This window comes from Phallusia mammillata, chromosome 1, assembly GCF_965637545.1.
Source record: "Phallusia mammillata chromosome 1, kaPhaMamm4.hap1.1, whole genome shotgun sequence".
Taxonomy (NCBI): Eukaryota; Metazoa; Chordata; class Ascidiacea; order Phlebobranchia; family Ascidiidae; genus Phallusia; species Phallusia mammillata.
Window position 1 is genome coordinate 304,117 of NC_137252.1, and position 27,769 is coordinate 331,885.

The 27,769-nt window shown below is 38.7% G+C and overlaps 4 protein-coding genes across 7 annotated transcripts; all 4 read left to right on the forward strand.

Moving 5' to 3' along the window:
• Positions 1 to 1,216: 1,216 nt before the first annotated feature.
• On the forward strand, positions 1,217 to 7,691 carry LOC145229186 (uncharacterized). Its single transcript, XM_080094486.1, has 6 exons — positions 1,217 to 1,541; positions 2,057 to 2,215; positions 3,173 to 3,409; positions 4,001 to 4,090; positions 5,335 to 5,469; positions 6,726 to 7,691. Exons 1-6 carry the CDS (start codon positions 1,455 to 1,457, stop codon positions 6,813 to 6,815), a joined length of 798 nt encoding a protein of 265 aa, XP_079950612.1. The 5' UTR covers positions 1,217 to 1,454; the 3' UTR covers positions 6,816 to 7,691.
• Positions 7,692 to 8,435: 744 nt separating this feature from the next.
• On the forward strand, positions 8,436 to 12,278 carry LOC145229169 (uncharacterized). Its single transcript, XM_080094465.1, has one exon. It carries the CDS (start codon positions 10,208 to 10,210, stop codon positions 11,249 to 11,251), a length of 1,044 nt encoding a protein of 347 aa, XP_079950591.1. The 5' UTR covers positions 8,436 to 10,207; the 3' UTR covers positions 11,252 to 12,278.
• A 725-nt stretch (positions 12,279 to 13,003) lies between these two features.
• On the forward strand, positions 13,004 to 18,856 carry LOC145239101 (b(0,+)-type amino acid transporter 1-like). Its single transcript, XM_080102386.1, has 6 exons — positions 13,004 to 13,842; positions 14,357 to 14,886; positions 15,642 to 15,786; positions 16,656 to 16,843; positions 17,375 to 17,581; positions 18,236 to 18,856. Exons 1-6 carry the CDS (start codon positions 13,632 to 13,634, stop codon positions 18,461 to 18,463), a joined length of 1,509 nt encoding a protein of 502 aa, XP_079958512.1. The 5' UTR covers positions 13,004 to 13,631; the 3' UTR covers positions 18,464 to 18,856.
• An 879-nt stretch (positions 18,857 to 19,735) lies between these two features.
• Positions 19,736 to 27,645, forward strand: LOC145239070 (b(0,+)-type amino acid transporter 1-like). 4 transcript variants are annotated; one of them, XM_080102359.1, is made up of 6 exons: positions 19,736 to 19,995; positions 21,104 to 21,630; positions 22,473 to 22,617; positions 23,323 to 23,510; positions 24,362 to 24,568; positions 25,954 to 27,645. In XM_080102359.1, the coding sequence occupies exons 1-6, from the start codon at positions 19,794 to 19,796 to the stop codon at positions 26,191 to 26,193; spliced, it is 1,509 nt and encodes a 502-aa protein (XP_079958485.1). In that variant the 5' UTR covers positions 19,736 to 19,793; the 3' UTR covers positions 26,194 to 27,645. The 4 variants fall into 4 exon arrangements, with proteins under 4 accessions (XP_079958485.1, XP_079958495.1, XP_079958492.1 ...); XM_080102369.1 differs by lacking the exon at positions 19,736 to 19,995 and adding an exon at positions 20,586 to 20,713; XM_080102366.1 differs by lacking the exon at positions 19,736 to 19,995 and adding an exon at positions 20,876 to 21,002 and having other exon boundaries at positions 21,063 to 21,630.
• Positions 27,646 to 27,769: the final 124 nt, after the last annotated feature.

Genomic DNA, 27,769 nt, shown 5'->3' on the forward strand with positions numbered 1-27,769 from the left:
CAATTTGGTTGGTGCCATTGCTCCTTTGGCCCCTTCCTCGCTATAATTTTTATGTGGTGGGATTGAATTGTTTTATCAGTCGGATCTGTCACAAAAGTGATATTTTTCAGTCGGTTCTGTTACAAAAAGTCCATTGACAGTAACCAGTAATGCTAACCGGTTCGCTGATCTCATAAAATTTCGTGAGACGGTTCTATAGAACCGGTGCGAACAGGCTGAACCCCACCACGGTGTTTATTCCGCTGTTTGATTTTTTGAACGTTTCCTAGCTCAAGTTTCAATGGAGAAACATTCTGTTTTTATGTGAATGCCCACTTGACAGTTAACCAATCCATCAAGTTAATTACCATGTTGTGTTTCTAGAAATGGCTTTGTTCTATTGAATTAAATTCCAAAACAGTTAATCAGCACCTCATTAACCTTCGGGGTTGAGTTTCATCACATTACGGAGCAAACATAATAATGCCTTGTTTTGTCACAATCGCACAAACTGTTATTGTTTAAATTCGAATTCCTTTGTTCTATTGCTCAACAAAACTTGTTTTTCTGTGCTATGTTTACCATTTAATGTAGATAATTACCAGGTACTATCGTATGAATTCAGTTAGGTTTTGAAACTAAATTGATAAAAAACGCCCAAAAAAAGAAGAGTCATTATAAATCTTATTTTCTATGTCCAACAGCATCCAATAAATGTTTTCAACAAATTCCTTGTTGTTTGGTAACAAGCCAGTTATGACGCAACAAAGAGCCGCACAATGATTGGTAAACAACTCAACACACCAGAACACAATGGACACCAGATATTTGATCCTGGGCGCCAAGTTTCAAGTTTCATTAACCTCGCGTTTAACCCACTGTGCGCTGACTTTGCTTGGTCGCTCTGGCACAACCAGTTTCGTTCACGGGTGAAGCTGCCCAGACTTGTGAGAGGTTTTCTATTGTTAACTTCGAGATTAACACATAACGAAAAAGTTCAGTTACCAGTTAACAAGCAAACATTTTTCAGTGTTATCAGATAGTTCAGATGTATCAAATAACTACCACATAAAAGTCGATTTTGGTAAACAATTTAGTTCAGGCACCGTCTGAATTTTCATGTTATGCCACTGTTAGTCGAAGGGGACATTCGAGTTTTCAACTTTCAATCACATTAAACACAGTCAGTTTTATGCATTGAAATTTAATTAGTCGTTTATGTACATGCGGATTTTATTGAAAGATGAATGATTTTCGAGAATTCAGTTTCGTGTAATTTAAGCTATGGTTAGGTTTGGTTTTACATTAACTTACGAGAAACGTGTTTAGATGAGCTAAAATACTCCAGCCTGTTCTTTTTTTCTTCATTAAAGATTTAAACCAGTCACAAACTTTTAGATTGAGGGTACGTGGACTTAACCTGGACAACATTTACTCTTCCAATAAGCTAATTCTGATTTTCCGTGACCTTTAAAATGGAGGAAGCCGAAGCTTCGCCACCTCGACTGACTCCGGATGAAGAAGAAGAAAAGGAAAACGAAGTTCTCATCAAATATGTAAAGGTCAGAAAACTTTGCCTTGCCATATGGGAATGCTTAGGTAACCGGCATGATTTGGTATGACGCCTTCAATGGGCCTGGCGCACCATACTCTATAAATGAGTACAGTATTGATGTCTCAGGGCTGATCCCAGTACTTGCGTATGTTTACCTTAGCTAAGAAAACATGATGACATTTAACGTTTTTCGTTGCATATTTGGCAGTTAAATGTTTACGTCAGTGGTTCTCAAACTCGGTTTTCGGGGCCGCATGCGGCTCCCAGCTACTTATTTTGCGGCTCGCACCAGACCTCAGAAAACCACCAAACATTGCTATTTTAGCTTTGAAAGTAATAATCTTTAGTGATTTTCTCAAGGTTTCGTTTTTTTGCAGCTCCCTACACACTTAAAAAATACCATTTGGCCCCGACAATAAAAAAGTTTGAGAACCACTGGTTTACGTGATCTAATCGACCTTCTGGAGCAAATTACAATTACAGATTTTGGTCAAAACAAGCATCAGTAACAAAGTTTTGCAGGAAAAAGAAAACTTGCGAGCTGAACTTGCGATCAAAGAGAAGGAAATACAAAAGTACAAAGCAAAGGTTTACGATATGTCCGAGAAAATGAAAAGTCTTGAAGAAGAATTAAAGGCGGCAAATAACACGAACAAATCCCGCCAACTTCCCTTGTCAGGGGTGAGAAATATTTAGTTGAAGTGTTTGACTTGTAAACATCGAAATTGTGAAATATATAGTTGGTGTGTTTGTGGGACTTGTTAACATCCACAGGCGCCGGCCAAAAACTTTACAAGCGGAAAAATTAGGTGCCGCCGCCCATGTTAACATCAGAATTGTAACCCCAGCCTTTATTTTGCTGTGACCCTTTGTTTTCAATTAAGCGTCAGGAAACCTTTAAGTCTAGCCCAGAGGCAGAAAACCTTAGGCGACGCATACCGATTTACTTGTTATTTCCATGTGGTAATGACTTCGCGTGCCAACATTTTTGTGGGTAATAGTGGTTTGTGCTAGCTGATATCAATGTTCTGTACGTGTAGGCTGAATTTCTAGACTATTGAATGATAAACAACCGAAAACAAGCAGCGTAACAGTTTAGTATTTTAATATAAACACGCAAATTGTTTGGCGTGCCATGAAATCACCTCGAGTGCCAACCTTGCCACGCGTGCCAGGGGTTGCCGACCCCTAAGTCTAGCCTACAATACTATGATATTCGGCAGTCTGTAATTGGCACGGGGTGTTTTGCTATATTGTGATGCTCTCATTTAAGTGTGGTTTACGACACCAGCATTTTGTTTAACCTACATAATATAATAATTGATTTTACGCGACTTGGTACCAACCTCCAATGCAAAACGTCACAGTGTATCTTTGCTCTAAACTGCAACCAAACCTTATCTTTCGGCGAGTGCACCACCGAGCCTCTGTAACTCAGTTGGTAGAGCGCGACTCCTGGGAAAGACTTCTGTCGTGGGTTTGAATCTCACCGCCGGTTAATTTATTTGGCCTACGCCTTGCCATGTGGTGGTGAATGCGAACGCTTGGTGACCGGCTGATTCAGTATATGGTGCCTTAAATGGGCCTGGTGTGCTATGATTTTAAACCTTACATGTATTATTATTTTCCAATACGCAGGACAGCTCAAAAGTCCCATCCAACAAACTTGGTGTTGTGAGGCCTTCCACCGCTCGGAGAAGTCCGATGGTTCAACGTGCGAAGTCCGCTAAAGCACGTGGTCAGCACAAATCAAGCAAGAAACCATCAAGACACACATCAGTCTCTTCGACGCCTCCAGTGGAGAGAAACACCCCACCTAGTGACGGAGATATGGCCAAATTTACATCGGCCCTCCAGAGGGTAGCTCTGTACGATGTAAGTTGTGTTTATGAGTCACTTGCATTGCAACTAAAAAAAAACTTACATTGTAATTAGAAACGTTTACGGAACAAAGTGATCAAACGATTAAATTCCGTTATTTGTAATGTTCGAAAATGACACCCGCTTTTAGTCTTAAACATGTGAACCTCATCATCATAAAATTGTCACTACACGCTTCTGCACAAACGTGAAGCGTAACAATATTGAATCGCAAATTATTTTTGCTTCAATATCTGCTTACTTGGAATTAAATATTTGGTGGCGACTTCACGCAAAAGCTTTCTATGGAATTTAATTTATGGGTAAAAAGGAAGAATACATGGTTATGACGCAACAAAATTCCACAATTTCCTTAAATCCCGTATATTTTCTGCTATAATTCTGCCGCGGGGGTCTTCACATGATAAAATTAGCTCCCTATTAAAAAGTTTGGACACCTTGGAGTAAGGCCTCAATGCTTTTTTTTAACGTTCCTGATACTAATATGTCCTAAGCATATTACGCTGTAAGCTGTACATCATATAGTTTAGGTTTTGTTGTGCTAGGATGTTTTGTACAAATGTTTATCTCGCTTTTATTCCACAGAAAGTTGCAGAGCAGTTGCCCGAACTCAAACTCTCAGTTCTCATCAAATCCGAAAAGTTTTTCAACGAAAGCGACATTAACAACGATGGTGTAAGAAAAAAAATGTTGTTGTTCGAATTTCAAGACCTCAATTTTTTTCATTCAGTAAAATTATCTCAAAATGAAACACACTTAAGCTGCAGTGCAAACTGTTTCAAACTAAGGTCTCATCAGTGCAGTTGGTGAAGAGAGATAGACACTCCGGGCTTAAACATATCCTTCGAACATTAAACAAAGATCAGTTCGTTGCATTTGTTACTATGATGAACACTTCGCCCGTGAAGAGTTTAAATGTTAAAGGCATGGCTTTGTGAATTTGGGAACGTTATAAGTTTTTCAACAAACATTTATTAATTTTAGTTTTCTGACACGCAACAATCAGCGCTATTGACATTTCTTTCATATTATAGTATATACAAGTTGTTTTGAATTTCATTTCATTGTGTATGTTGCGGAGCAAATAGAAGGCAAACATTTTAGAACTGTCGAGTTTACACATCACAAAGCTACCCAAACATATATGAACACAAACAATAAACTCAACTCAGCTCAACACAGACACATATTAACACAACGAATACACACATGACAAAGTTATACATTGTTCTTCACATGAACCCTGCTATTTTTGGAGTAACATAATCTCGAATGAACCCAAATAACTGACCGTGTTTGTGGGCTTGATTGTAACATTGTTTACAACGTGAATGTGCTGAGTTCAGAACCTCCAGATATTATTTTTGTTATTACCCAACAATTAGGAACATATAACGTCAAAATTATGATCAAATTACAAAAAAACGTGCCAAGTTTGTGGGGTAAACAATGTTGTAAAATGTTGACAAAGTGTGTTCGAATTGTTTGTACAATCAAAAACTTCGACTACTTGACCCCAAATATTAACTTTAACTGAATCTTTCACAACCAACTGATCAAAACCTTGCCCACTTTGACAAAATTAAACATTTAGATATTAAAACTTCTACACAGTTGTGTAAGTAAGTTGTTGCTGCCAGACATAATGTATTAATAAATATGTAGCTCTTCCAGCAGTTTTCATTATAACAAACCGACGTTTCGACGTCCCATACGAGACGCCCACATCAGGGTAATGGCATAAATTATTCCACAAAATTGTCCACAATATGAAGCTAATGCAGAAAATGGCCATAAAACGGAGTAATAACAAGCTCATGCGCACTATAATGTCACTGATTGCAAGAACTTCCTATTTGTCAATAGCTGTGCAAGCTTTGTTAGAGTTTGTTGCATGATCTGTTATTTGTTTGATGCAGACGATTGACGAAAACGAATTGGAACAATTGTTGATGAAACAGGGTCATCTTTACACTGACAAAGAAATCAAAGAAATTATGAGTCAAATCGACGTCGATAAAACGGGAACCATTGATATTATGGAATATCTTACAGTAAGTTCATGCTTTGGTTGGTCAAATATTATATTCTCTTTAACATGTTTGATGTTCAATTCAGAGTTGTAGGTCGGGCCGGGTTTACAACTCTGGTTCAATCTATCTTGTCAGAAAAGCTTTTTTTATAATTTTAATTGTCTTCATTTAAAACCTTGTTTTTAATTGTGTTGATTAAATCCTGAAAGTTGTCAACAATGGAAGTAGAACACTTATGATTGAAACGTTGCAGTTTTACTTTATTATTCTAATGCTTTGTTTGGTTATTGGTCTTTGTACAGACAAACGAATCCAAAGTCCAAACAAAATGCCTAACGCTGGGCTTGGTTTAAAACATCCCATATTGTTACTTAACATTTTGACAGTTATTTTTGGATGTTTGTCAGCCAACAGTGGCCACAGTACTTCGTGTCCAGTAACTTAACTAACACTAACCGGATCACGCTAGCCTGAAATGCGTTGTCCAGTCGCCACACAAAACATCAATCGTTGTGACAGTGATGGACAGCACAGAAACCTTCGCGACTTATTTACAAGATTCCTGTCACAAAAACAATACCAGGGCCGCTTGAAATTATGTCGGGTCTCTCGCGTCGGTTTCCAATTTCGTGTCCTCAATCGCGACGAAACAATAGACGACACATTCGAGAATCGTGCTGTGTGTGATGTAACAATGCTTTCGGCGCCGAGAACCACGAGGTGTGTGAAATATGCGCCATAGGTTTAATATAAACCAGCGGCACAACATATGTGAATAAAATACAAGTCCGGACACTAGATTTTTTTGGACTCGGTGGACACACTGGTGGTCTTTAGTAAAATAAGAACATGTGATGCGATTTGTAAACGAAAAAAGGTTATGCACTCCTGCTCTAAACCTATGGAAACAATATTGTTTTGCTGTTTAAATTACTAATCCATGTTGATGTACCATGTCTTAGTCCGTATCGTTGATTATATTTATAATTATTACATTTATTAGTAATGATTATTACCGCCTGTGCGTTGTAACTGACTTATACTAGTTTAATGTATGTCTTTTACCTAGAAACACATTGAATATTGTGTCAGTATTCAAGTCTATAAATTATTTTTTTCTTATATTTTTGTTGTTGTCAGAAGCAAACTTATCACTTGTTTCAAACACTGTTTCGCCAAAAATTTGTAAGTTTACTTATCAATGTGTATAAGTTGTAGAAATAAGAACGCCAACATTTTGAAACAAATTAACTAAACATGAAACCACATTTTTGCAGGTCATGGAAAGAGTCCAGCAACGCAAGCGAGTCAATCTACCACCAAGTCTTACTAAGAATACTTCGAGTTCCGTATGCGTCATACAATAACCCGACCATGCGATATGAACGTTATATGCTCCACGATGCCACGTAGCGGCGGAAAACTTGGTGGCATTTGGTGGATTTCGCAAAAAAATCGGCAGGAATTTACAGGGCAGATGGGGTTCGTTTTTCTTATTCTCAGGGTTTGAACAATTTTTTTGCTGTTTTGTGTTGGTCAAAAGGATAAGCTTTTGCAGTTTGACAAAAAAAGTTCATTTTTTATCGCTTTGTATGGTAAAGCGATTATTGTATGGTAAAGACATTATTGTATAGTAAAGCTTCTGCTTATAATGACACTATGTATATTCCTATAGAACCCCCTTATACAGTGGTTCCCAACCAGGGGGAATACCCCACTAGGGGAGGAATTTGTGTCACCATATTAATCTCTTACAAATCTCTTACTCTTACAAACTAAATTTGTAGGGGGAGGGGGGGAATAGATTTGAATATCGACTAAAAAGGTGCACAGGACAAAAAAGGTTGGGAACCACATATGCGTATTTATCTGCACTTTTGCCTTGTTTTAGTCTTTGTACATCACAATGTGTTATAACAATGTTTCACTTTTTCACACAACTTGTGTTTGTCCTCACTCACTTACATCAGCATCTGTAGAATCACGCTTTCATTTCACGTTTTCTTGTTTCGTTTTGTGTCACTGTGATCGGTTGAACCGCTGATGTGATATCACGCACATCTCAAGCACCTATCAATAAAGTTCCTCTCAGTCTGAATGCAATGATCCCTTGCCTTGCGACATTTGACGGAAAGTTCAAATATTTTATTGCGAAACTACATAGACTCGTCATGTAATTTTTTCCAAGGACAGTCAACTTGCATTATTTCCAAGAGGACTGGATTTTAACCGTTGTTGTTTTTACAAACAGAGCTGTTATTTGATACTTTTTTAAAAAACCAAACCTTAAACCAAACCTTAAACAAAACCCGGCTTCGAGGTAGTTTGTAAGAACTGTTAAATCTTTTCAAAATAATGATGGCGAACACAGAGCCGTGGTTCGTGTGGGTTTCGTATTATTACCTGTTTAGAAACAGCACGTATTTCGGCTGGACAAAAGATGGAAGTTTATGAGAAGTTAGTCCAATACTTAAGGCCCTTATGGAACAGGTTTTTAAGGCAAAAAAATTTCCTGCATTTGATTTAAACTACCTCGAACCGTGTGTTACACAAACTTTGTAGTAAACATGGCAGAAAATGGTTCGTGGTCTATTTATTTTACAGCGACCTCAACCCGCGAGGACAAGGGGAAGTAATTTTAATTTCGCGCCCGTTATTACGCGAACACTGGTTTGTCTGTAAACACTAATTTCCTTTCGTTGTTTCCCGTTGTGTTGGACGTGGCGTGGTAATCGACCAGGCTTGAATTTTCGGCGAATCTTTACGACCCTTTTAACCGTTAGACGAGCGCGGCAAAAGTTGTTTTAAAAACGCTTGAGTTTAAATCGTCTTTTGCTCCCGCGGAAATTATCGAGTGAAGCAGAAAGCGCAGGGTTAAAAATGAGAAATACAAGCTGTACTTATCGGTACCTCATTTCCACCAGCGTTTCATTCAAACATTTCCGGCTAAATGCCTCGCGGGCGGATTGCAGGAAAACAATGCTAAAATATGTGGCACAGTATGGCTTCAGGACAAATTGTTTCAATGTTTTCTGATTTGACAGACATAGTTTTTATCCCTGCGTTGTGGTTGCTGCTTCTCAACAGCAGGATTTCCTGGATATTCACAGCTACATGCGTTGAGCGGGTTTGCCACATTCGGGTTTGGTAGGAATTGTTGTTCAACTCGCTGTAGCGACTTCATGTAAACAATTGACCTTCAGTCACAGTACAGCACCAGTCAGTCAGCAGTCTTGCAGTTGCTGGAGTCAAATAAGTTGTCTGTCTGACAGTTTTGCAGTGACGTCAAATCGCATGCAAACGCAGCATGAGGTTTTATCCACCTATCGTGATGGTGTAAGTTAAAAATAGATGAAATATTACATGGAAGACAGGCAACTGAACTGTAGAGTAGGCAGCAACTGATCAAAGCATGACTCCAACAGTTAAAAGTTTGTTACCTGTGCTATATTTTTCCTTAGTTTTGTCTTTTGCAGGTTGAAATACGGCCAAGACTATCTGTACAATCGACAGCAACTGGTCAATAGCTAGAACAGTTTGTCAGCTGCCCTAGGTTGCAGGCATAGCTGGAAAATGCTTGTTTTTGGTTTTGTTGTCAGAAAAAAAGGCTTGTTTAGTCACGAACTGGAAAAACGTTCGGGTGGAAGTGTTGCATGTGTTGCTGTTTCCTATGTGATAAGCACTCTAGGAAATAACTTCAAACAGAATAGGTCGGCTGTAACATAAGTAAATGTGCAGCATATATGTGGTTTAGAATCAAAACTCTAAATAACGGTTTTGCAGCTATAGAAAAAAAGATATTATTAACGGCATCTACAAATGTGCAGGCTTTGAAGTTGAAAGTAAACATGTTTTTAAAAACTACGTGAGGTATTTGTAACTGCAGTAGTTTTACAAGGTATGGGCGTACAAGGTAAATGTCTACAATATGACAAATTGATGACTACGCAAGTGCAGCTCATGCAGCTAAAAATAGGTCAAATTGTGTACGACATACATTGGTTTGTGACGAAACAAGCAGTTGAGAACGCAATTACTGTTTAAGTACCCGCTGGTTAAGGAAAACCGGTTACGTAACTGTTCGCACAGCATAGTAATTTCCGCCCAGTCATACAACAGTTTTAAAACAATAGACCAGATTGTAAAGCGGTTCATGTGAAAAGCAGTTGTGCAAATGAACAGATGTTTCAAGTTAAGATACCGCAAGCCCGCTTTAAAGTTTAGGTCAAAACAAAACAGTTGGCTGATTTGGTCGAAAGTAAATGCAAGTAAATCTTGTATATGTCACTTTAATACACCTTTAGACCTTTTAGGCACTACTTGCTAAGTATGGTTTGAAAAGTGGCTTGCATTCTGTACAGACAAGATACGTTTTCTGAATATGTTTTATGTGTTTAATTTTTTGACTTTGTTGTACAAAATGACGTTGATCATAGTTCCATAAAGTTCGGTGACGAAACTGAAACATCAATTTAGCTCATGTAGTTTTTGCTTGCAACATGTGAGATTTGTGAGGATATTTCGGGATCGCAGAATTGATCAGGCATGTGTTTTTAAAGTTACTATGTCAATGACGTCCATATGTTGATTTTACTTAATAGTTTTCTACAACGCACTATATGTCCGCCATGGCTTTAATCCCGAAATGACAGGAATGTAATTCTGTATTACAAGAAAACAGTACAAAAGTAATACATCTTTATTTTCTTGTGTAAATTTTACAGATTTTAGTTTGTATCTTCTGTGGCCGCCTGTAGCAATGGCTTACGACAGATCTCCACAAAGGGTTGTGCTGTCTGTTAAAAAGAACCAGGTACGCTATTATCACAGGATTCTAACATTTCGTAAAACCCGAAGCGAACGGACAACTAGGCGTCAGAAGAAAGTCCGCATTAAAGTCGACGTTTCTCAGCCACCATTACCCTACGTTGAACCGAAATGCTGCGTTAAACTGGCAATCCACCACGGCGTTGCGGCTTACTACACGAACTATGTGCTCCGGTGCGACACCACGTGCTTTTGCAACGAGCTCTGTGATTTCGTTTGTGGGCGTCGATCGACTTTTAACAGCAGCGAAAGTTTGTCCAGTCCTACGTCGCTAGGTGGCGCTAGCAGGCCGAAGTCGATGAGTTGCGACTCCGGGTTTGACGAAACGGACGACGAAGACTCGAAAGAACTCGACTCGGAGTTTGTAAACATCGATGTCGGACACCAGAGTGTGTGGTTCTGCCGCTACTCGCCCCCCGGACCCGAGGATTTAAAGATTGTCCGGTCATCGCTTTATCAAGTCATGTCAGAGTCTGCTACTGAAACCGAGTGCAGCGGTCCTTCCAACAAAATGTGTTTCCGATGGCACAAGGATTGGCAGAAAAGCGCAAACGCGGTGAAAACGAAACGGAAAAAGACCAAGGATAGCGACATGTTCACGTACAGCTCCCCACGATCAAGAAGACCGAAGAAAGAAACCCTCATAACCCGATCCAGCAGTTTAATCGACATTCCGTGTAGCCCAAAAGGCAGAAAAACCCGCCGAAGTATCGCCAGCTCCTCAACATCGAACATTTCCTCTTCGTTGCCCACGATGGACTCGCACATGACACGGGGATCTCCACAAACCCCGACCAAGGACAGCGACGTTAGTGACGTCATTTCTGATTACGACAGCAGTCGTGACATCACTGAGGAGGGAGGCCCGCTGTGCGAGAGCTCCTACATTTCAGTGTTGGAAGCCATTAAATCTACATCACGTATAAGTGTTGGTAAACCACATAGAACATCAAGTTTTCATCTTCACGTAGGGTAGGTGCTTACAACGATAAAGTCCTATTTAGTGTGTACAGCAGTAGTTAAGTTGCACAGGTTTTTTCTCAATTGTTTTTCTTTGTGAACTTTTATTAGCAGTTTTATGGACATAATTCTTTTTTAAAGCCACGAAAACCTATTATTTCAGACCTTATCTGCTTTATTCACCAACAAAACCCTATAGTTGTATGCAGACTTGGACAACTAGATTTTTTTCGTTTTTTAAATTGGATTAGAATTAAAATTAGAGCATCCCAGTTTTTACAAATTACATTAGTAGAATTACCACTTTCTCAAAAACAAAACATAAATTAAACTAGAATTCGAACTAGAATTAGATTTAAAACCAACCAACTGTGGTACATCTCAAATTTAAACTCCACGATTTGCACGTTTTGAACTGTATAATTCAGCGTGGTTAAAACTCGTTTACATGTTTCAGTGATGTGGTTTGGCCTTGTTTGTGACATAGGTTTGTTCGCTTTGCACATACTTGTATAACATGCCTAGAAATACTGTTGGACAAACTAGCGTTTTGGGGAAAATTGTGAATTTGACTAGAATTAGAATTAGAGCTTACTCGGTATGTCTAAATTAGATTGGAATTAGAATTACCGCCATTTTGCTCTAATTTAACGAATTAGATAACTAGAATTATCTAGTTGTCCAAGTCTGGTTGTGTGTTATAAATGGATTGAAGTACAATGTTGCAAATGTTTGGATATAATTGCTTGATTATGTTTTTCAATTCCTTTTAGGCACAATCGAACCACAAAGGATATGTTCCAATGCCATTATTAAGTTGTTTTGTGTAACAAAGACTATTGTTGTTGTGTATGTCGTCACAATCTGTACCCTTATATGTATGTTGTATGTGCAATGTATACATGACCTGAAGGTACCGAATAGTTTATTGTGCTATATTGTGAAAGCAGTGCTATGTACGTTCCTCAAACTTTATGCTGTCTTGTAATTTTGCAATTGCCGTTTACGTGAAACATGCAATAAATTTTCCTTGAATTGCTGTACCTTTGGGTGAACAAGTACATTACTGTTATTCATATGCAGTGAACCTCAGCTATTCCTGATCTTCGCCTAATTCAGACAAAACTCGGAGGTACGAATGATTTGGAATGTGGTAAGACTTGAACTAATCGACATCGCCTAATCCGGATAAATTTTTGGTCCGAACGGGTCCGAATTAACCGAGGCTTACTATAATTAACTTTTTCATAAATTTGTCACTTTGCATCAAGATAGGCAATCGGATTAAACCGTTTAGTTTCAGAATGACTTAGAGCTCAGTGATGTACGTGCGCGTTTTTTGAACGATTTCGTCATGAATTTTGCGACTCAAGCAATATATTGTGCTGGCAGTGCAGATTGTCGTGGGGCAAACTCTTGCAGTCGTCATGTGCTAGCATGGAAGTATAAATAACCCAAGTTGTGGATAATACTTACGCAGTGCAGCAATGTCGGAAATACTTAAGCTCACAATACAGTTTGGAGGGCAGGTGCACTAGGGAAAGCTGCTGCATCGGTAAATACAGTTTTATGTATTAACTATTTGAAGTTTAAAGAGTGTTAACTGGGAAATGCTTGTCTGGTTGTGTGTGACTGGATGCTGCTTTTGTAGATGTTTACTTGTTTGCATTTCCATCACTAGTGAATTTCGACATTCCACAAAGAAGTTTGCTGACAGTAAAAAAACTATTGTTATGAACTATAGTTGCCAGTGATATTATGGTTTAAATATCAATATCTTTATCAAAAAAAATAAGGGACAAACACGGTTGTGTACGTAAACAAAGCTGGGGTAAATGCATCGTTGCGGAAACTGTCCATGCGTGAAATAACGTTTGTTTGATTGTCAATTGTTAAGTTGCGTCACAATCAGTTTGTTTACCAGTTACAGAACATTTGTATTGTCAGACGAATAAGTGCGAATACTAGCTTGACTTCCTGCTGTGCTGCTGTGCATTTGTGAAAGCAATCTCACTTGTATTAGTAAGTAAATTACGCAGCCTAATTGCTAGAAAGGGAATGACTGAATTGTACATGGGGTGACTGAATGCTAACACTTATCAGATGTTTTGTTGACATAACGCTATATTGTCTTATTGATAACGTCACGAGTCAGGAGTGCAGAAGTGTTTGTAACGTCATAATTGGTTGTGTATTGTGCAATGTGGCAGAATGTGTAAGAATGAAATGCGATTGTGTTTATTAATTTTATGAAACAGCGATTAGCAATTCAGTATTTTTAGATACAGCTGATTTTTATGCTTTTTCAAAATCCATTTCTTGTCGCAAATTTTCAGATTTCAAACAGTTGATTCTTATGCATTTACGAAATTGCAGATTTGCGACTTAGACTAGAAATGAGTGATGAGAGGGAATTTCTCATTACTCGGCGCCGAAAACCACATTATGGGAGTGACGTAACGACAGATCCACAGCCATCATCGGATATAACACCTTCCGCTGATCCGCTTCGCGTCAAGAAGCAAATCAACTTGTTCAGTGGTGTTATGATGACGTGTGGAGTTATGATTGGCTGCGGGATTTTTCTCACACCAAACATGATATTGAGTAAGTGGTGTTGAAATTGTGCGTGAAAAGTTCTGGTAAAGCCATTTTGGTCATTTAAAACATTAAACTTGATTCTTGCATATTTCTAAAACATCTACTACAGAGCTTTTTAAGCGTCTTACACTTGCTTAGTTTTCTAACCGCTTGCTACATAGGATTGCCTACAAACGCAATTAATGCAGATAAGCTGAACCACTCTCGTTATGCAAGTAATCTCCCGCAGACAATAAAATGTAAAAAGAAACATTCTTGCTTTTGATCAGTTGAATATTTCGACTATGTACACAACATAGTTTTTTACATATAAAAACAGTCTAAATACTAATGTAGATATATGAGAAATTGTAAATAACCGCTTTTGTTGATGGAAATAAAGTTTAAACCTGGCTTAAATTTAGCCTATAAATTGAATTAAACATATTTACCTTCCTGTGGCAACTCTATCCAACAAGTTTTAACCTTACTTATTCTGAAATCTACGTTTTCACGCGAATATGAAGTGTTTGGATTGCAGAGGTTTGCAACAACAGTGTTGGAATCAGCCTCGTAATATGGATTGGCGGAGGAATCGTGGCTACATTATCGACTCTTTGCTACAGCGAACTCGCGGTGACCATTCCCGAATCGGGATCCGATTATTCCTACCTCACACACGCATACGGACCCGCTATAGGTTTCCTTATGCCTTGGGTAAACTGCTTACTGCCCACCTCTATTGCAATCGATGCTCTGGCTTTTGCGCAATATGCAATCCAGCCAATCTTTCCAGCAGGGGGCGCACTACCGCAAAACAGTGTAAAATTGTTAGCGAGTATCCTGGTATTGCTGGTCACTGCCATCAACATATACAGCGTCCGTTTAGCTATCCGAGTTCAAACTATGGCCACTTTAGCGAAGTTTCTCGCTATAGCGTTTGTTGTGGGTGGAGGACTTTATTACAGCGGGAAGAATCCTTCTCTTGCGTTGAACACTTTCGAAAACGCTTTTGATCCAGGACCGATTGAAGGAATAACTTTCGCTACAATTACCAACGCTTTTTATCAGGTAAATATAAATAAGTTTTAGATTTCTGGCAAATTTTGGTGGTTCATCAAAATAAACCATCAACTGTTAAGTGTTGGACTTGGAGTTGAGAAAGATTAAAACGTTTTGTACGGTGTCATTTGTTTTTTTTAACAACTGCTGCAAAGGTCTACATAAGCTGTTCACGGCTTTCTAACAATTGCTTTAGATCAGGGGTGGGCAACCTGGGGCCCGCGGGCCGCATGCGGCCCTTTATTAAAGGTTGTGCGGCCCGCAGAGACGCTTGGATTTCAGAGACGCTTGGAAGTACTGGCAAAGGAGTCCAATTATTTCATATTTTTAAGCTGATTAATGCGCCTGATGCTAGTATTCTGCGACCTGGCAAAATGTGGCTAGGATCTAATACGAATTATACTTGTAGTTAAGCATATTTGGTAAGAAATCAAGCAAAATCACTTTGTGTTATACACACGTGCGACCCGCGATCCAATTTTGACATTTATAATTGGCCCTACAGTAACAAACGTTGCCCACCCCTGCTTTAGATTATTCATTAATTTTATCTCTAAAATCAAACCAAACTACTTCTTTTCAACTACCTTATTTCATTTTTCAAATTGACTTATAGTCGTACAAATGTTGCTAAACGTCCTAGATTTTATTTACGCAATCCAGCAGACTGAGATTTGAACCACCAACCCATAATAACTTTATGACGCATTGATTTCACATGGCTGCTTCACTCTTGTATTGAACACATGATTTCCTTTCACCAGGTGATGTGGACTTACCAAGGTTGGAACGCCCTTTGTCACGTCACAGAGGAAGTAGACCGACCACGCACTGTCGCTGTCGCATCAATCCTCGCTGTTTTCATCATCACGATATGTTTTGTAGTCATCAATGTCGCTTATTTATTGGGTAAGGCAGTGGTTCCCAAACTATGCGCCGCGATGTCATTAGGTGTGCTGCAAAAAATATTGAAATTAAAATCAATCAAGTAGAGTAGTAGTACCAGGTGCTTAGACCACTACGCCAACATGCTCCACGTCTCTGAGATGTTCAACTAGGCTATTTAACTATGAGAGTGACCTGTATAGCGGCTTTATGACCTCATAGTTAGTGTCTTTGTCAGCTAAAAAAATATTCAAATGTTCGAAGTGCGCCAATCAATTTTTGTTTTTTCTAAAATGCGCCTTAAAAGAAAAAAGTTTGGGAACCACTGGGGTAAGGTAATATTTGCTGTTAACGGTAAAAAAATAATTTCACTGATGATAAATGGCATTGGCAGGATGAAGTCAGTGGTGGGGTTCAAATTTTTGGTCAGCCTGTTCTATCACAAAAGTCATATTTTTCAGCCAGTTCTGTTACAAACAGTTCATTGACAGTAACCAGTAATGGTAAGCGGTTTGCTGATCTCATAACATTTCGTGAGACGGTTTTATAGAACCGGTGCGAACCGGCTGATTGTCACCACTGTATGAAGCGTATTTTCAAAGTACTGGGTGTCGCACAATTTTGACTATAATCATTTGTATGTTAGCATTTACCAGGAACATGCGGTCGATTTTGGTTATAGTGGTGGGGAAAATCTGCCTTCTGTATGTTAACATATAGCTTTTGAGAACTTACTTACACGGCAAACTGCACGAAAACAGACGGAACCAAGCGGTACTAACACATCAAATGTACCATTGGATTAAAATAAAACTCTGAAGGAAATCAAAAAAGCGATTTTAATTTACAAACAAGTGTTTCAAACCACTTTTACCACATTCCCACCTTTTCAGTTCTCACCCCGACAGAGATGAGCAATTCCACCACAGTGGCGCTCACATTCGCTGGGAAGTTGCTAGGCAACGGGTCGTGGGTAATTTCCCTGATGATTTGCATTGTGACGTTCGGATCTGTTAACTCAAGCGTGATTCAAATGGCTCGGGTTTCGTACGTGGCTGCAAGGAACGAACATCTGCCGAGGGTGAGAAAAATTTTGTAAGTCGGGTCGGGCTTTCGCAGACTTTCAAGTTCGCCTGTCAATCAAAGTTTTGCGACTTAACGGACTTTTAAAACGAGTCGGCTTCTGGAAGGGCTCTGTGCTTTTGGTTTCGGGCACGAATTTCGGCCCGTATGTCATGATTTTCTACAAAGTGCATTTATGATGTGACGTTCGAATCCCACAGCAGGATATGTTTTTTTTTCTAGCCTATGCCTTGTCATCATGATTCAGTATCACGCCTTTTGTAAATTGGGATTTGTTATTGGGATTGGTTAACGGTATGAACTGATTGACCTAAACCGGTAGGATGGATTATCTAACGATTTTAAATTTACTTTGACCTAACAGACTATTATTTCATTACATGTACGTTCTGGTTTTGGTTGTTAACTAATTGGGCGAGATTCCTAAAAATTTCCTGGTTTATAAGTTTTCTCTCAATTTAAAATATATGTCAGCAGATAACTGATTGTTTGAAATATTTTCTCGATTCTCAAACGATTTTTCTTTCAGATTCTCGGTATGCTGCATATCCACAGGGCGTCGCCCTTGCCCGCCATCTGCTTCAACGCCATCCCGGTGCTTGTACTGGTCTGGATTGGTGAATTCGACACACTGATTGATGCGTTCGGTTTCGTCTCTTGGATTTTCTTCGCTTTCAGTTCAGCTTCTGTGTTGGTTTTGAGGCACAGAAAACCTCAACTTCCCCGACCTTTCAAGGTAAATTGAATTGTTTAATTGTGACACGTTCAGCTCAGTTGAGAATCCGCCGAAAGTTGAATCACAAGCACCGTTGCCTGCCTCGTATTCTGCACTCGATTTTTCTAATCTACGCCTCGCCATAAGGTGGTAAATGTTTGGTGACCGACTGATTCGGCATGGCGCCTTCAATGGGCCTGGCGTACTGTGATTTATATATAAGCGTGCCGTGATCGCTGGTCTGCATAGACGCTTCAGGGCTGATACTGGTTATGAATTTATGTTCATCTTAACTGATTACTGTTCAACCTGGCGATCCTCTACTACGAAGCTGACATGTGCAGCATACAAGGCAGGCAACGGTGCCTGTGATTCGACCTGTGTAGCTCAGTTGGTAGAGCGCGAGTACTGCTGGAAAGACTCCTGTCGTGGGTTCGAATCCCACCAATCCCCAGGCTAGATGTTTCTTTTGTGACTTGCTATATGGTAATGCTTGGTGACCAGTATGATTCGGTATGACGCCTTATAATAAGCCTACGGTCCAAAAGTTCTGGTTAAAATCTGTCTTATTACAAACAGACCCCATGTTGGTTTGACATTCCAGTGGCATCTTACATACTGTTTAACATTTTGTAAGGTTTTACTTTCTTACACTTACATTTTCCTACTTTCCAGGTTCCAACCATCATTCCAATCATGACAACAATCATCTCAATTTGTTTCGTCTTCATTCCAGTTATAAGCAATCCACATTTTCTATATTTTTACGCTCTAGCATTTTTCGGTGCTGGTCTTTTGGTTTTTTATATTTTCGTTCACAGGGACTGGTCGGTGCCGGGAATCGAACCCACGACGAAATTTTGTCAAAACCTTCTCCAAGTTGCGCCAGAAGACTTAGATTAAACATTTTTATTTTATTTAACTTCTAGGGATTCGATTAAGAAACGTCCATAAGTTGCTAACGAGTCATATTAACGCAAAAATCAAATAGTTTAAAACAAACAGTTTACATTTTTTCGTAAATGTAGAAATACTAACGAAATTTAGGAAAGCATAATCCACTGTCATGCTTAGGCAATATGTTTTGTTTGAGGTGTTTTTTAGTCACTTGCCAAGTTTTTCGCATAACACACTTTCGTCGTATTTGACGCACTTTCATGCGCAACTCTGCACTTATTGTTGTTGTTTCCACTGAGTTTTAAAATTGTCTTTTTTTCATTTGATTTTTTTTCATATTTAAATGCATTGATTGGCGCTTGGGTGAAAGCTACACGAAGCAAGTGGTCGGTTTGGGCATTTGTGTCTGATTTCCTAAAACTAAGAAAAAATGGTAAAGCAGAATCGGAAACATATTTGAAGCTTGCAGACAGCTTGATACCAGTGGAAACTTCTTCGAATCCTTAGAAACTCTTCAAGGTAATTTGACAGTGTTTTATTGTTTTCCAACGTAGGACTTGAATAGTGAATTGGAATGTATTTATTCTTTTAAAACGAACCACGCCAAAACAGCTGATATTTATGTATGGTCAAGTGTATTGTAGCACTGGCACATTGCAAAGCATTTATCTTGCAACGATAAAGAAAAGTCACGAGTAAACACAAAATACTGATTCAAATCAACAAGTTATCGCAGTTTCATTTGCGCACCTGCACAAAGTTTAGGGGACGAAACGATTTAATCCAAGTTACAGAGCTTTGGAGAAAAAGGCAAAACCGATCACGGAAGTTATTGAAACCTGGATTTGCGAACAGGTCACTCAGGTTGTTTGAGATTATCAAGTACTTAGCGAAATGTTTTTATCGAGGTTTATTTTGTTACTATACAGCAAGCGGTGCAAAAAAACGCACAGTAAATATTGTGTGGTTTTTAAGGAGTTGATTTCCTTGTTGAACTATGTGGTTTTGCAGCACATTTAGACGTGGTCATTATTTCAGAACCACGACGTGGTTTCCATGCTGCAGGCAAGCGTTGATTAAACATTTCGCTGCATTGCAAATTTTACTTGTCTTGTTAATTTTTAGCCGAAACAAGTTCACTGTCACGAATTCAGTTAACAAGCATATAAAATGCAGGACACAGCAGCGATAGGAAACAGTTTCGAGATGAATCCCTAATGCTTTGAGGTGATGGTGAGGTTATCATTACTCTGAGAATAACCTTTGCATGTCATTTCATACCTAGCTACTTCAAATTAAAATAGATTTGGTTATTTACTTTTGTTTATTGGTTGCTATGAGCAACGAATCGGAGCCTTTACGTCACCGTGACGTCATGAGCTATGACGCAACTGCCGATCCGGTTCAGTCAAGCGTTACGGGGTCGAACTCCGAACATTTCCGTGTGAAGAAGGAGATTGGATTAGCGAGCGGAGTTCTTATAACCTGTGGGATGATGATCGGAGTGGGAGTGTTTGTTTCACCGAACCTCGTGCTACGTGAGTGGGGGTTGGACGAGAAATGAGTTGGGGGACTCGTTAGTTCGTAGTTATGTTTGTTTGACGAGGTTCGAACCTAGTTTGCAATTTATGCAGAACATAAGGTGTACAAACATTGCTAAACAAACTGGTTGTAAGAGCCTGAGAATTCCCTCCTAAGCAATTGGTTACAGAAAAAACTTTTTTAACAATACAAATTGACAAGCTACAAACGTTTGGAGAATCTAAGCTTTTTTTCAAAGGTATAGCTTATACGTTTACTATACAAGATGTTGCTACCAGGCATAATGTATTATGGAGCTCTGCTGGTAATTGTATTTTTGCAGCAAGGTTTCAAATACGCTCATTATTTTGTGCTCTAAAACTATTGCCATGTTTGGAACATTAAAATTCGGTTGGCGGGCCATTTTAATAAAACAGACGAGCGCTTTCAATGATAAGCACATAGCGGCGTTTTGTGCCTTTCCACTTAAGCGTCGCAGAAGCTCTGTATTCAATCCCATGTGTTAACCCAGTGTGTTTGCATCAGGTAGTTTTGATTTGTAGAGCTGTTTGTTTAGCTTCAGTGTTGTTTGGGGTTTATCTGTGAAGGTTAATCCGAGTGGTTTAATACTGCAACAGTATCTAAGTGCATTTCGAAATTTTTGTTGCAATAAAACATTAGCTAGGCAAATATTTTTTTTATCCACTGAAACCTCAAACTTCAAACATATGTACCGTGAGAATATTGCTAGCTAAATAACCTTTCGTTTAATTCGTTTAGCAAACATTCTCAAGTGGAGAAAAGCGATTGATTTGACGGCTGCATTGACTGCTGCATTTATAACTTTGTAAACTTTGTATTATTTTTGTTGTTATGAAAAATCCTTGCATAATCTCAGTTGGCTGTAACTAATACGATAAGAAAATTGTCCATAAATGGCAACAAAAAATTGTGGTATATCCTGTCAAGCAGAAACCAATATAACTCCAAGCAGTAAACTATTTGTTGGAGGCAAAACTGTTTAGTGAGTCAAAATCTCAATGCAACCAAATTGAAGAACAGATATATAAGGATTGTTTTTCAGTTTTGACCTATTATCCAATCTAAACGATTGTTACATCACAGAGGCGAGCAACAACAGCGTGGGAGTAAACCTGATCATCTGGACATCGGGAGGATTCGTTGCGATTCTCTCTTCACTTGGCTACAGCGAACTCGCTATGAGCATCCCAGAGTCGGGATCAGATTATACTTACATCAGAAAAGCGTTCGGACCCGCTCTAGCTTTCCTCCTTCCCTGGATGAACGTGTTCCTTCCTACATCTGACTCTCTTACTGCTCTAGCATTCGGACAATACGCCGTACAACCGTTCTTCCCTAACTCCGCGGCTCCAAAGACCGCTATTAAGTTGATAGCAACTTGTATGCTTCTGCTTGTGGCTGTTATCAACGCAGTGAGTGTGAAATGGGCTGTCCGTGTGCAATCTGTCATCACAAGCGCTAAGTTTCTCACCATAGCTTTTGTGGTGGCTAGTGGTGTATATTTCTGCATCCACGATCCTTCTGTCGCTGAAGCAAATTTCACAAACTTGTTCAGCTGGAAACAAATTGGCGGGATCCACTTCTCCACAATTTCAAACGCAATTTATCAGGTAAGATTTGTTTTCATTTTACTATCAGTTGTGTTAAATCGAGATGTTGAATAGACTTTTTTTAAAAACGATTATGTTATTTTATTCGCCACGCTTTAAATAAGGAAAAGAAGTTGCGTAAAAGGTCAGTGAAAGGTCAAACATTGACCCCCAAGTATTTGACCCGTTATTGTGAATTGAAAAATATGCTTAGGTATTTTAGATCAACGTTCTGTTTTAAACTCGGTTTAGCACTTTTCTTGCTTCTTGTAAATGTATGTGACTGAATTTTGCATTACAGAAAATGCTTAAAACTAGAGATGTACCGAATATTCGGTTTGCCGAATTTATTCGGCCGAATCGGCCACTTTTGCAAAGATTCGGTTTCGGCCGAATAATTTGTTGCGATTCGGCCGAAACCAAATCTTTTACGAACACTCATTTAAAGTGTTATACGTGTTTTTTTCTGCTTAGTACCAACGAAATCGCGTCAATCATTATATTTTTTAACACATTGTCGCTTTTCCCACTGCAGACGAAAATCAGTAATTCATTGTCGGGTTGGCAATCAATGTTATACCTCACTGGACTAAAATAAGGACGAAACAAAACCATTCTGCACTGATTGTCTGGTAGATCAACTTATGTTTTCATGTCAAACGCGTAGGGTACGAATTCGCGTGACGTCACAAATGATTCGGTTGATTCGGCCGAATTTATTCGGCAAAACCGCCGAATATTCGGTTTCGGCCGAATCGAAATTTCGGCGATTCCGTACATCACTACTTAAAACAGTAGAAATTAACTTAATACGTCAACACCAAAAATGCTCTCATTTTATTTGAACAAGACTTTCATTCCAGGTAATGTGGACTTACCAAGGTTGGAACGCCCTGTGTTACGTCACAGAAGAGGTTGACCATCCACGCACTGTCGCTGTTGCGTCAGTAATCGCTGTTGTTGTCGTCACAATCTCATTCCTAACAATCAACATCTCATATTTACTGGGTGAGAAAATTTTGTTAAATATGTTTTCTTACCAACTCCAAGTTTCGATGTGTACACAGGATTATTCAAACTAAACACCCTGATTTAAGAATTTCCTTTAGCTGAGTGATAAAGACCTGGTTTAGGAATTGCAGGCATGAATCAGTTGTAATCAAGAAATACCTTTATTTTACTTCATATACATTTATTTAATTTAATAAGTTTATTAGAACTAATCTCTTGCTGTAAAGTGTAGTAGAGCTACTAACATGATACCTCCCGGGAGATTCACTTTCACAAGAGAGCGTAATGCGCTGAATTTTTTATTTAGCGGCTAAAGAGGGGTTTGGGTTGGAAAATAAGTTTTTAAATTTTTTACATTAGTAACTAATTTTTGGGTTAGTTTTATTGAATTATAAATGCTTATACCTTACCCCGACCCTAATAGCCCTAACCGTGAGCATTTTTGGAGATATAACGTTTTAAATGTGAGAATGCTCTTTGCGCCACTTGTCAAAAATTAGACACTTTTGGGTCTCCCGGGAGGTATCGTGGTAGTAGCTCTGTCGTAAAGTGTAATTTCGGTAAGTCCTTTAGAAGTCGCTCTTGTGCTAATTCTTTACTTCTCTTGGAAGTTGATGTTTACAAAAAAATAAATAATAAAAGAAGCTGTATTCGTATTCAAACGCAAGCTTTGAACCAACTCATTTATTCACGTTATTTCAGTGCTTACCCCGCTTGAAATGGCCAGCTCACAAACAGTGGCGCTCACATTTGCCAACAAACTTCTGGGAAACGGTGCATGGGCTGTGTCTGTAATGGTCTGCATTGTGACGTTTGGATCGTACAATTGTTCGGTTATGATGTCAGCAAGGACTTTGTTTGTTGCTGCCAGGAACGGACACATTCCTCAGGTTACCTTGACTTTTTTGTTTTTTAGGTTGTCGTGTTTTGGGCAAGGTTAAGGATTAGTAAGAAGGCTGACAAAACATCTCGGGGTTTCTCTTTGTATACAATAAGCCACCACAAATTTGTAAATAGAAGACTTAAATCGTGCAATAAAAAAAATGGCGTTTAAGTTTGCTCTTCGAAGACCCAAGTTTCTCAAATCCTTTCAAATATTCTTAAAAATAAATATTGGCAATCTTACATCAAGTTTGTTAACCCTTATATTGTAACAAACATTTCAAGGCCTCACCCAGATGCCATTTTTTGCGTGTTATCTTATAACTTGAATTGTCAAGATGAACATAAATTTATAATTGGGACCAGCCCTGAACCGTCTATGTCAGTGGTTCTCAAACTCGGTTTTCGGGGCCGCATGCGGCTCCCAACTACTTATTTTGCGGCTCGCACCAGACCCCAGAAAACCACCAAACATTGCTATTTTAGCTTTCAAAGTCATCTTCTTTAGTGATTTTCTCAAGGTTTCGTTTTTTGCGACTTCCTACACACTTAAAAGATACCATTTGGCCCCGACATTAAAAAAGCTTGAGAACCACTGGTGTATGCAGACCAGCGATCACTTACACCTTGCCATGTGGCGGTGAATGCTTGGTGAAGACCGGCTTGATTCGGTGTGACGCCTTCACTGGCGTACTGTGATTTTAATTGTCCAGTGCGACTTCTGGAAGTGGCTCCGTATGGCTTGCGACAGACCTTGATACAACTCTTTAATGCAGCTCGCCTTGTATCGTCCTGTTCGGTTTCGCAACACCATTTGGTCAATGCACACCATCAAAACAATCAATCTATATTTTCTCAGATATTCGGAATGCTCCACATCCACCGAACCACTCCACTAACCGCCCTCATACTGAACGCCCTCCCCACTGTTGTGTTGGTTTGGATCGGAGACATTGAAACGCTCCTCAGCACTTTCGGATTCGTCTCGTGGACGTTCGCAACTTTCAGTTCAGCTTCTGTTCTGGTTCTGCGGATAAAACTTCCAGACCTACCTCGGCCTTATAAGGTAAATATACGAGGTTTAAGCTTTACTTGATATGGGCTTTGCCTAATTTAAGTCCTTTATGATGTTTTTGATGATTAAGTCTGTTGGTTTTATTTGTCCGCTTAGTAACTGAGTTAAACTATACTTGATCTGCGCTTCGTCTAAACTCAGTGGTTCACAACCTCATAATGAGCACGTACCACCTGGTGACTTTTTTATTACTGCGTTCCACCTAACCTTTGTTAAATAGGGTGGATCAAACGATTGGCCTACTTTTCGACTTTGCTAGCATATTTCTGAACCCTTAAAGTTAGCAAATCTATAAGAATGTACAAGACACGAGTTTCACCCAAACAGGGCTGATCACTTGAGTTGCAGTTCTTGATCTGACTTGAATTAAACACAGCAAAAAGCTACTCACGTAACACCTTAAAAGCTCCGCCGAACCGCAGGTTGAGAATAACTGGCCTAATTCAAGTCGTTTTGTGTTGTTCTTGTTGGCCAAGTCTATAGACTATAGACTATACCACTATAGTGTTTTTTTATTTGTCCGCTGCGTGGCGCCGTTGAGTAAACTAATACGTCAGGGTCCAAGAAACGGTGTTTTTGCATTTTTGCAGTGAAATGCGGTTTCTTGTAAAACAAATCTAATATAGCGACTGATTTTGCATTTACACTTTAAAAATTCCTGCAGACATGAATTAATGACTCTCAGCGGTTGTCAACTGGTGGTCCATGATGACTTTTTGGGTGGTCCACAGGACGTCCACTAAACTTGGTGAAAAACTAGATATGATTGCATATTATATAATGAAAGAGTATCGAAATGTTAGCTGTTAATTATCTCATTTTTTGACAATCGGTTTTGAAGAATTATGTTACAAGCCCAAACGGTTGTTTCATATACGAACTTCATTTTTACTGGGCCGGTGGTCCATGGCCTGAAACGAGTTGAGAACCACTGCTCTAACTCATCGCAGTCCTTTCTATACTTGCTGATTTCATTAATAAGAAAATATTTATTAACTCGCATAGTGTTTATTTGCCCACTAACGCTTTCAAGAAAACTATTGGGCCTACTGAGTGGTTACATTGATGGTTTTGACAAATAGCAATCAACTGGCAATATTTCTAAAAAGCGACAAGAAATTGTTTTGTTGACTTTTTTGTTGTTATTTGCTGACGATTGCAAGCCGAAACGTTCATTGAATCAAAACATTTTTATTTGAACTAGCAACTCCAAACAATTCATATTTTAAATTTGATTCATCGGTATGTCTTGTAATATGAAAAGTACATTCACTCTTTTGTAATAACATTGCATTTACTTTTTTAGTATTTTTAAAAGCAACTTTTAAACTGTTAAAATGTTTTACAAACCGTAAAATAAGTTTTCTTTTTTCCAGGTACCAACCATCATTCCAATATTTATGACAGCAATTTCGTTCTTCTTTGTTGTTTTACCTTTGATTGGAAATCTTCATTTCCTCTATTTGTACGCGGTTGGATTTTTTGCCGCCGGTTTTGTGGTTTACTTCATATTCGTTCGAAGAAAAGCTCGGTTGCCGGGAATCGATCCAACAACCTCATGTTTGCAAAAGTTGTTCGCAGTTGCACCGGAAGATTCAGATCACAACGATTCATGAAATTTAAGATCTTTATGTTTCTACACAGTTATAGCCATGGTGCTGCGCCCAAACAACGCAACAAGGTAGCTCACGTGTTTGTTAGAAAAATTGTGATGAAAAGCGTGTCTACCTCGACTCAGTAAGGGAATTTATACATTCGTTTTAACATTCTGCCCAGTTCCTAACGCACCAAGCAACAACAATTTTATTATTTTTTGTCACAAAGTTGTTTGATTGAAACTTTTATGCCGGTTTTGGCTTTGTGGTGAATCACATGGAGCCATTTTTTTTAAACTCAGCCAATCAGAAAAATGTACTTTAACTTCCAAATTCTCACTTTTGTTTGTGAAATAACCTACTTAAAAGTTTTTGTTTAGACATATTTAATGTTTTTTTAATTGAATTGTAATCTTTCACTTCTTTCAAAATCATAATAATAATAATTTTAAAATCATAAACTTATAACATCTGAACTGGTAAAGATGTTTGGTGGTTTTGTAATTTTTGTTTCTTTCTACTAATGTGCAATATTTACATTGATTACCAGAAGAAACATTTCATTAAAACCCACAAACTTACCGAAATGTGATTTTCAAGGTCAATGTTACGATCGTTTTGTGCAAATTTCCACCAATGTAATCGATTTACCTGGCAGAAGCAAGTCTTGTAATTTCGTAAACTATCAGTTTGCAGTGTTTGACACAAGCTGATACGAAGACTTCACATCAATTAATTTTCCCTCAAGCCTGACATCCGGATATATGTGCTCTGTCATCTTGTACTTGTAATATCGTGTAATGAGATGTTTCGCTGCTGTATTACAAGTCCGCTCTGTTGAAATGAAGGTACCAGTTTAACTTTCATATCCGGTTTAGTCCAGGTGTGATCCATGCAATATTACGAGCGATTGTACAACTACTCCAGCTAATTGGTTGTTGATCAAATGATTCTGTTTAAAGTGTAAAGTGTTGACGCAGATTGCGGTTTTCTTAATCAAACGTTTATTGCTGTTTCCGCTTTGGTGATTTAAACTTTAAACGTTTGTTAAAACGATGATGAGTTTCTTTTTGCTTTTCCACGCATGTAACAAACCAGTGATGGGATTCAAATTTTTTGTCAGCCGGTTCTGTCACAAAAGTCATATTTTTCAGCTGGTTCTATCATAAACGTCATATTTTTCAGCCGGTTCTATCATAAAAGGTCATGTTTTTCAGCCGGTTCTATCACAAAAGTCATATTTTTCAGCCGGTTCTGTTACAAAAAAATCCATTGACAGTAACCAGCAATGCTAACCGGTTCGCTGATCTCATAAAATTTCGTGAAATGGTTTTTTAGAACCGGTGCGAACCGGCTGAATCCCACCATTGTTTAAAACCCTTTTATAACGAACCGATTGCGGCCGGCCTTTCTTGAGCAAACGTTTTTGTGGTTCCGTGTTATGCAAAACTTTTGTAAAAGAAGATAGTGAAACTGTTTTGGTTTTTGTTTCCACACACGTAAAACTTTAAAACTCTTTAATCCATATAAATTATATTTCTTCTCACCGAACCAGTGTCCAATTAGACCCATAGAAAACCAAACCAGCATAAACTCG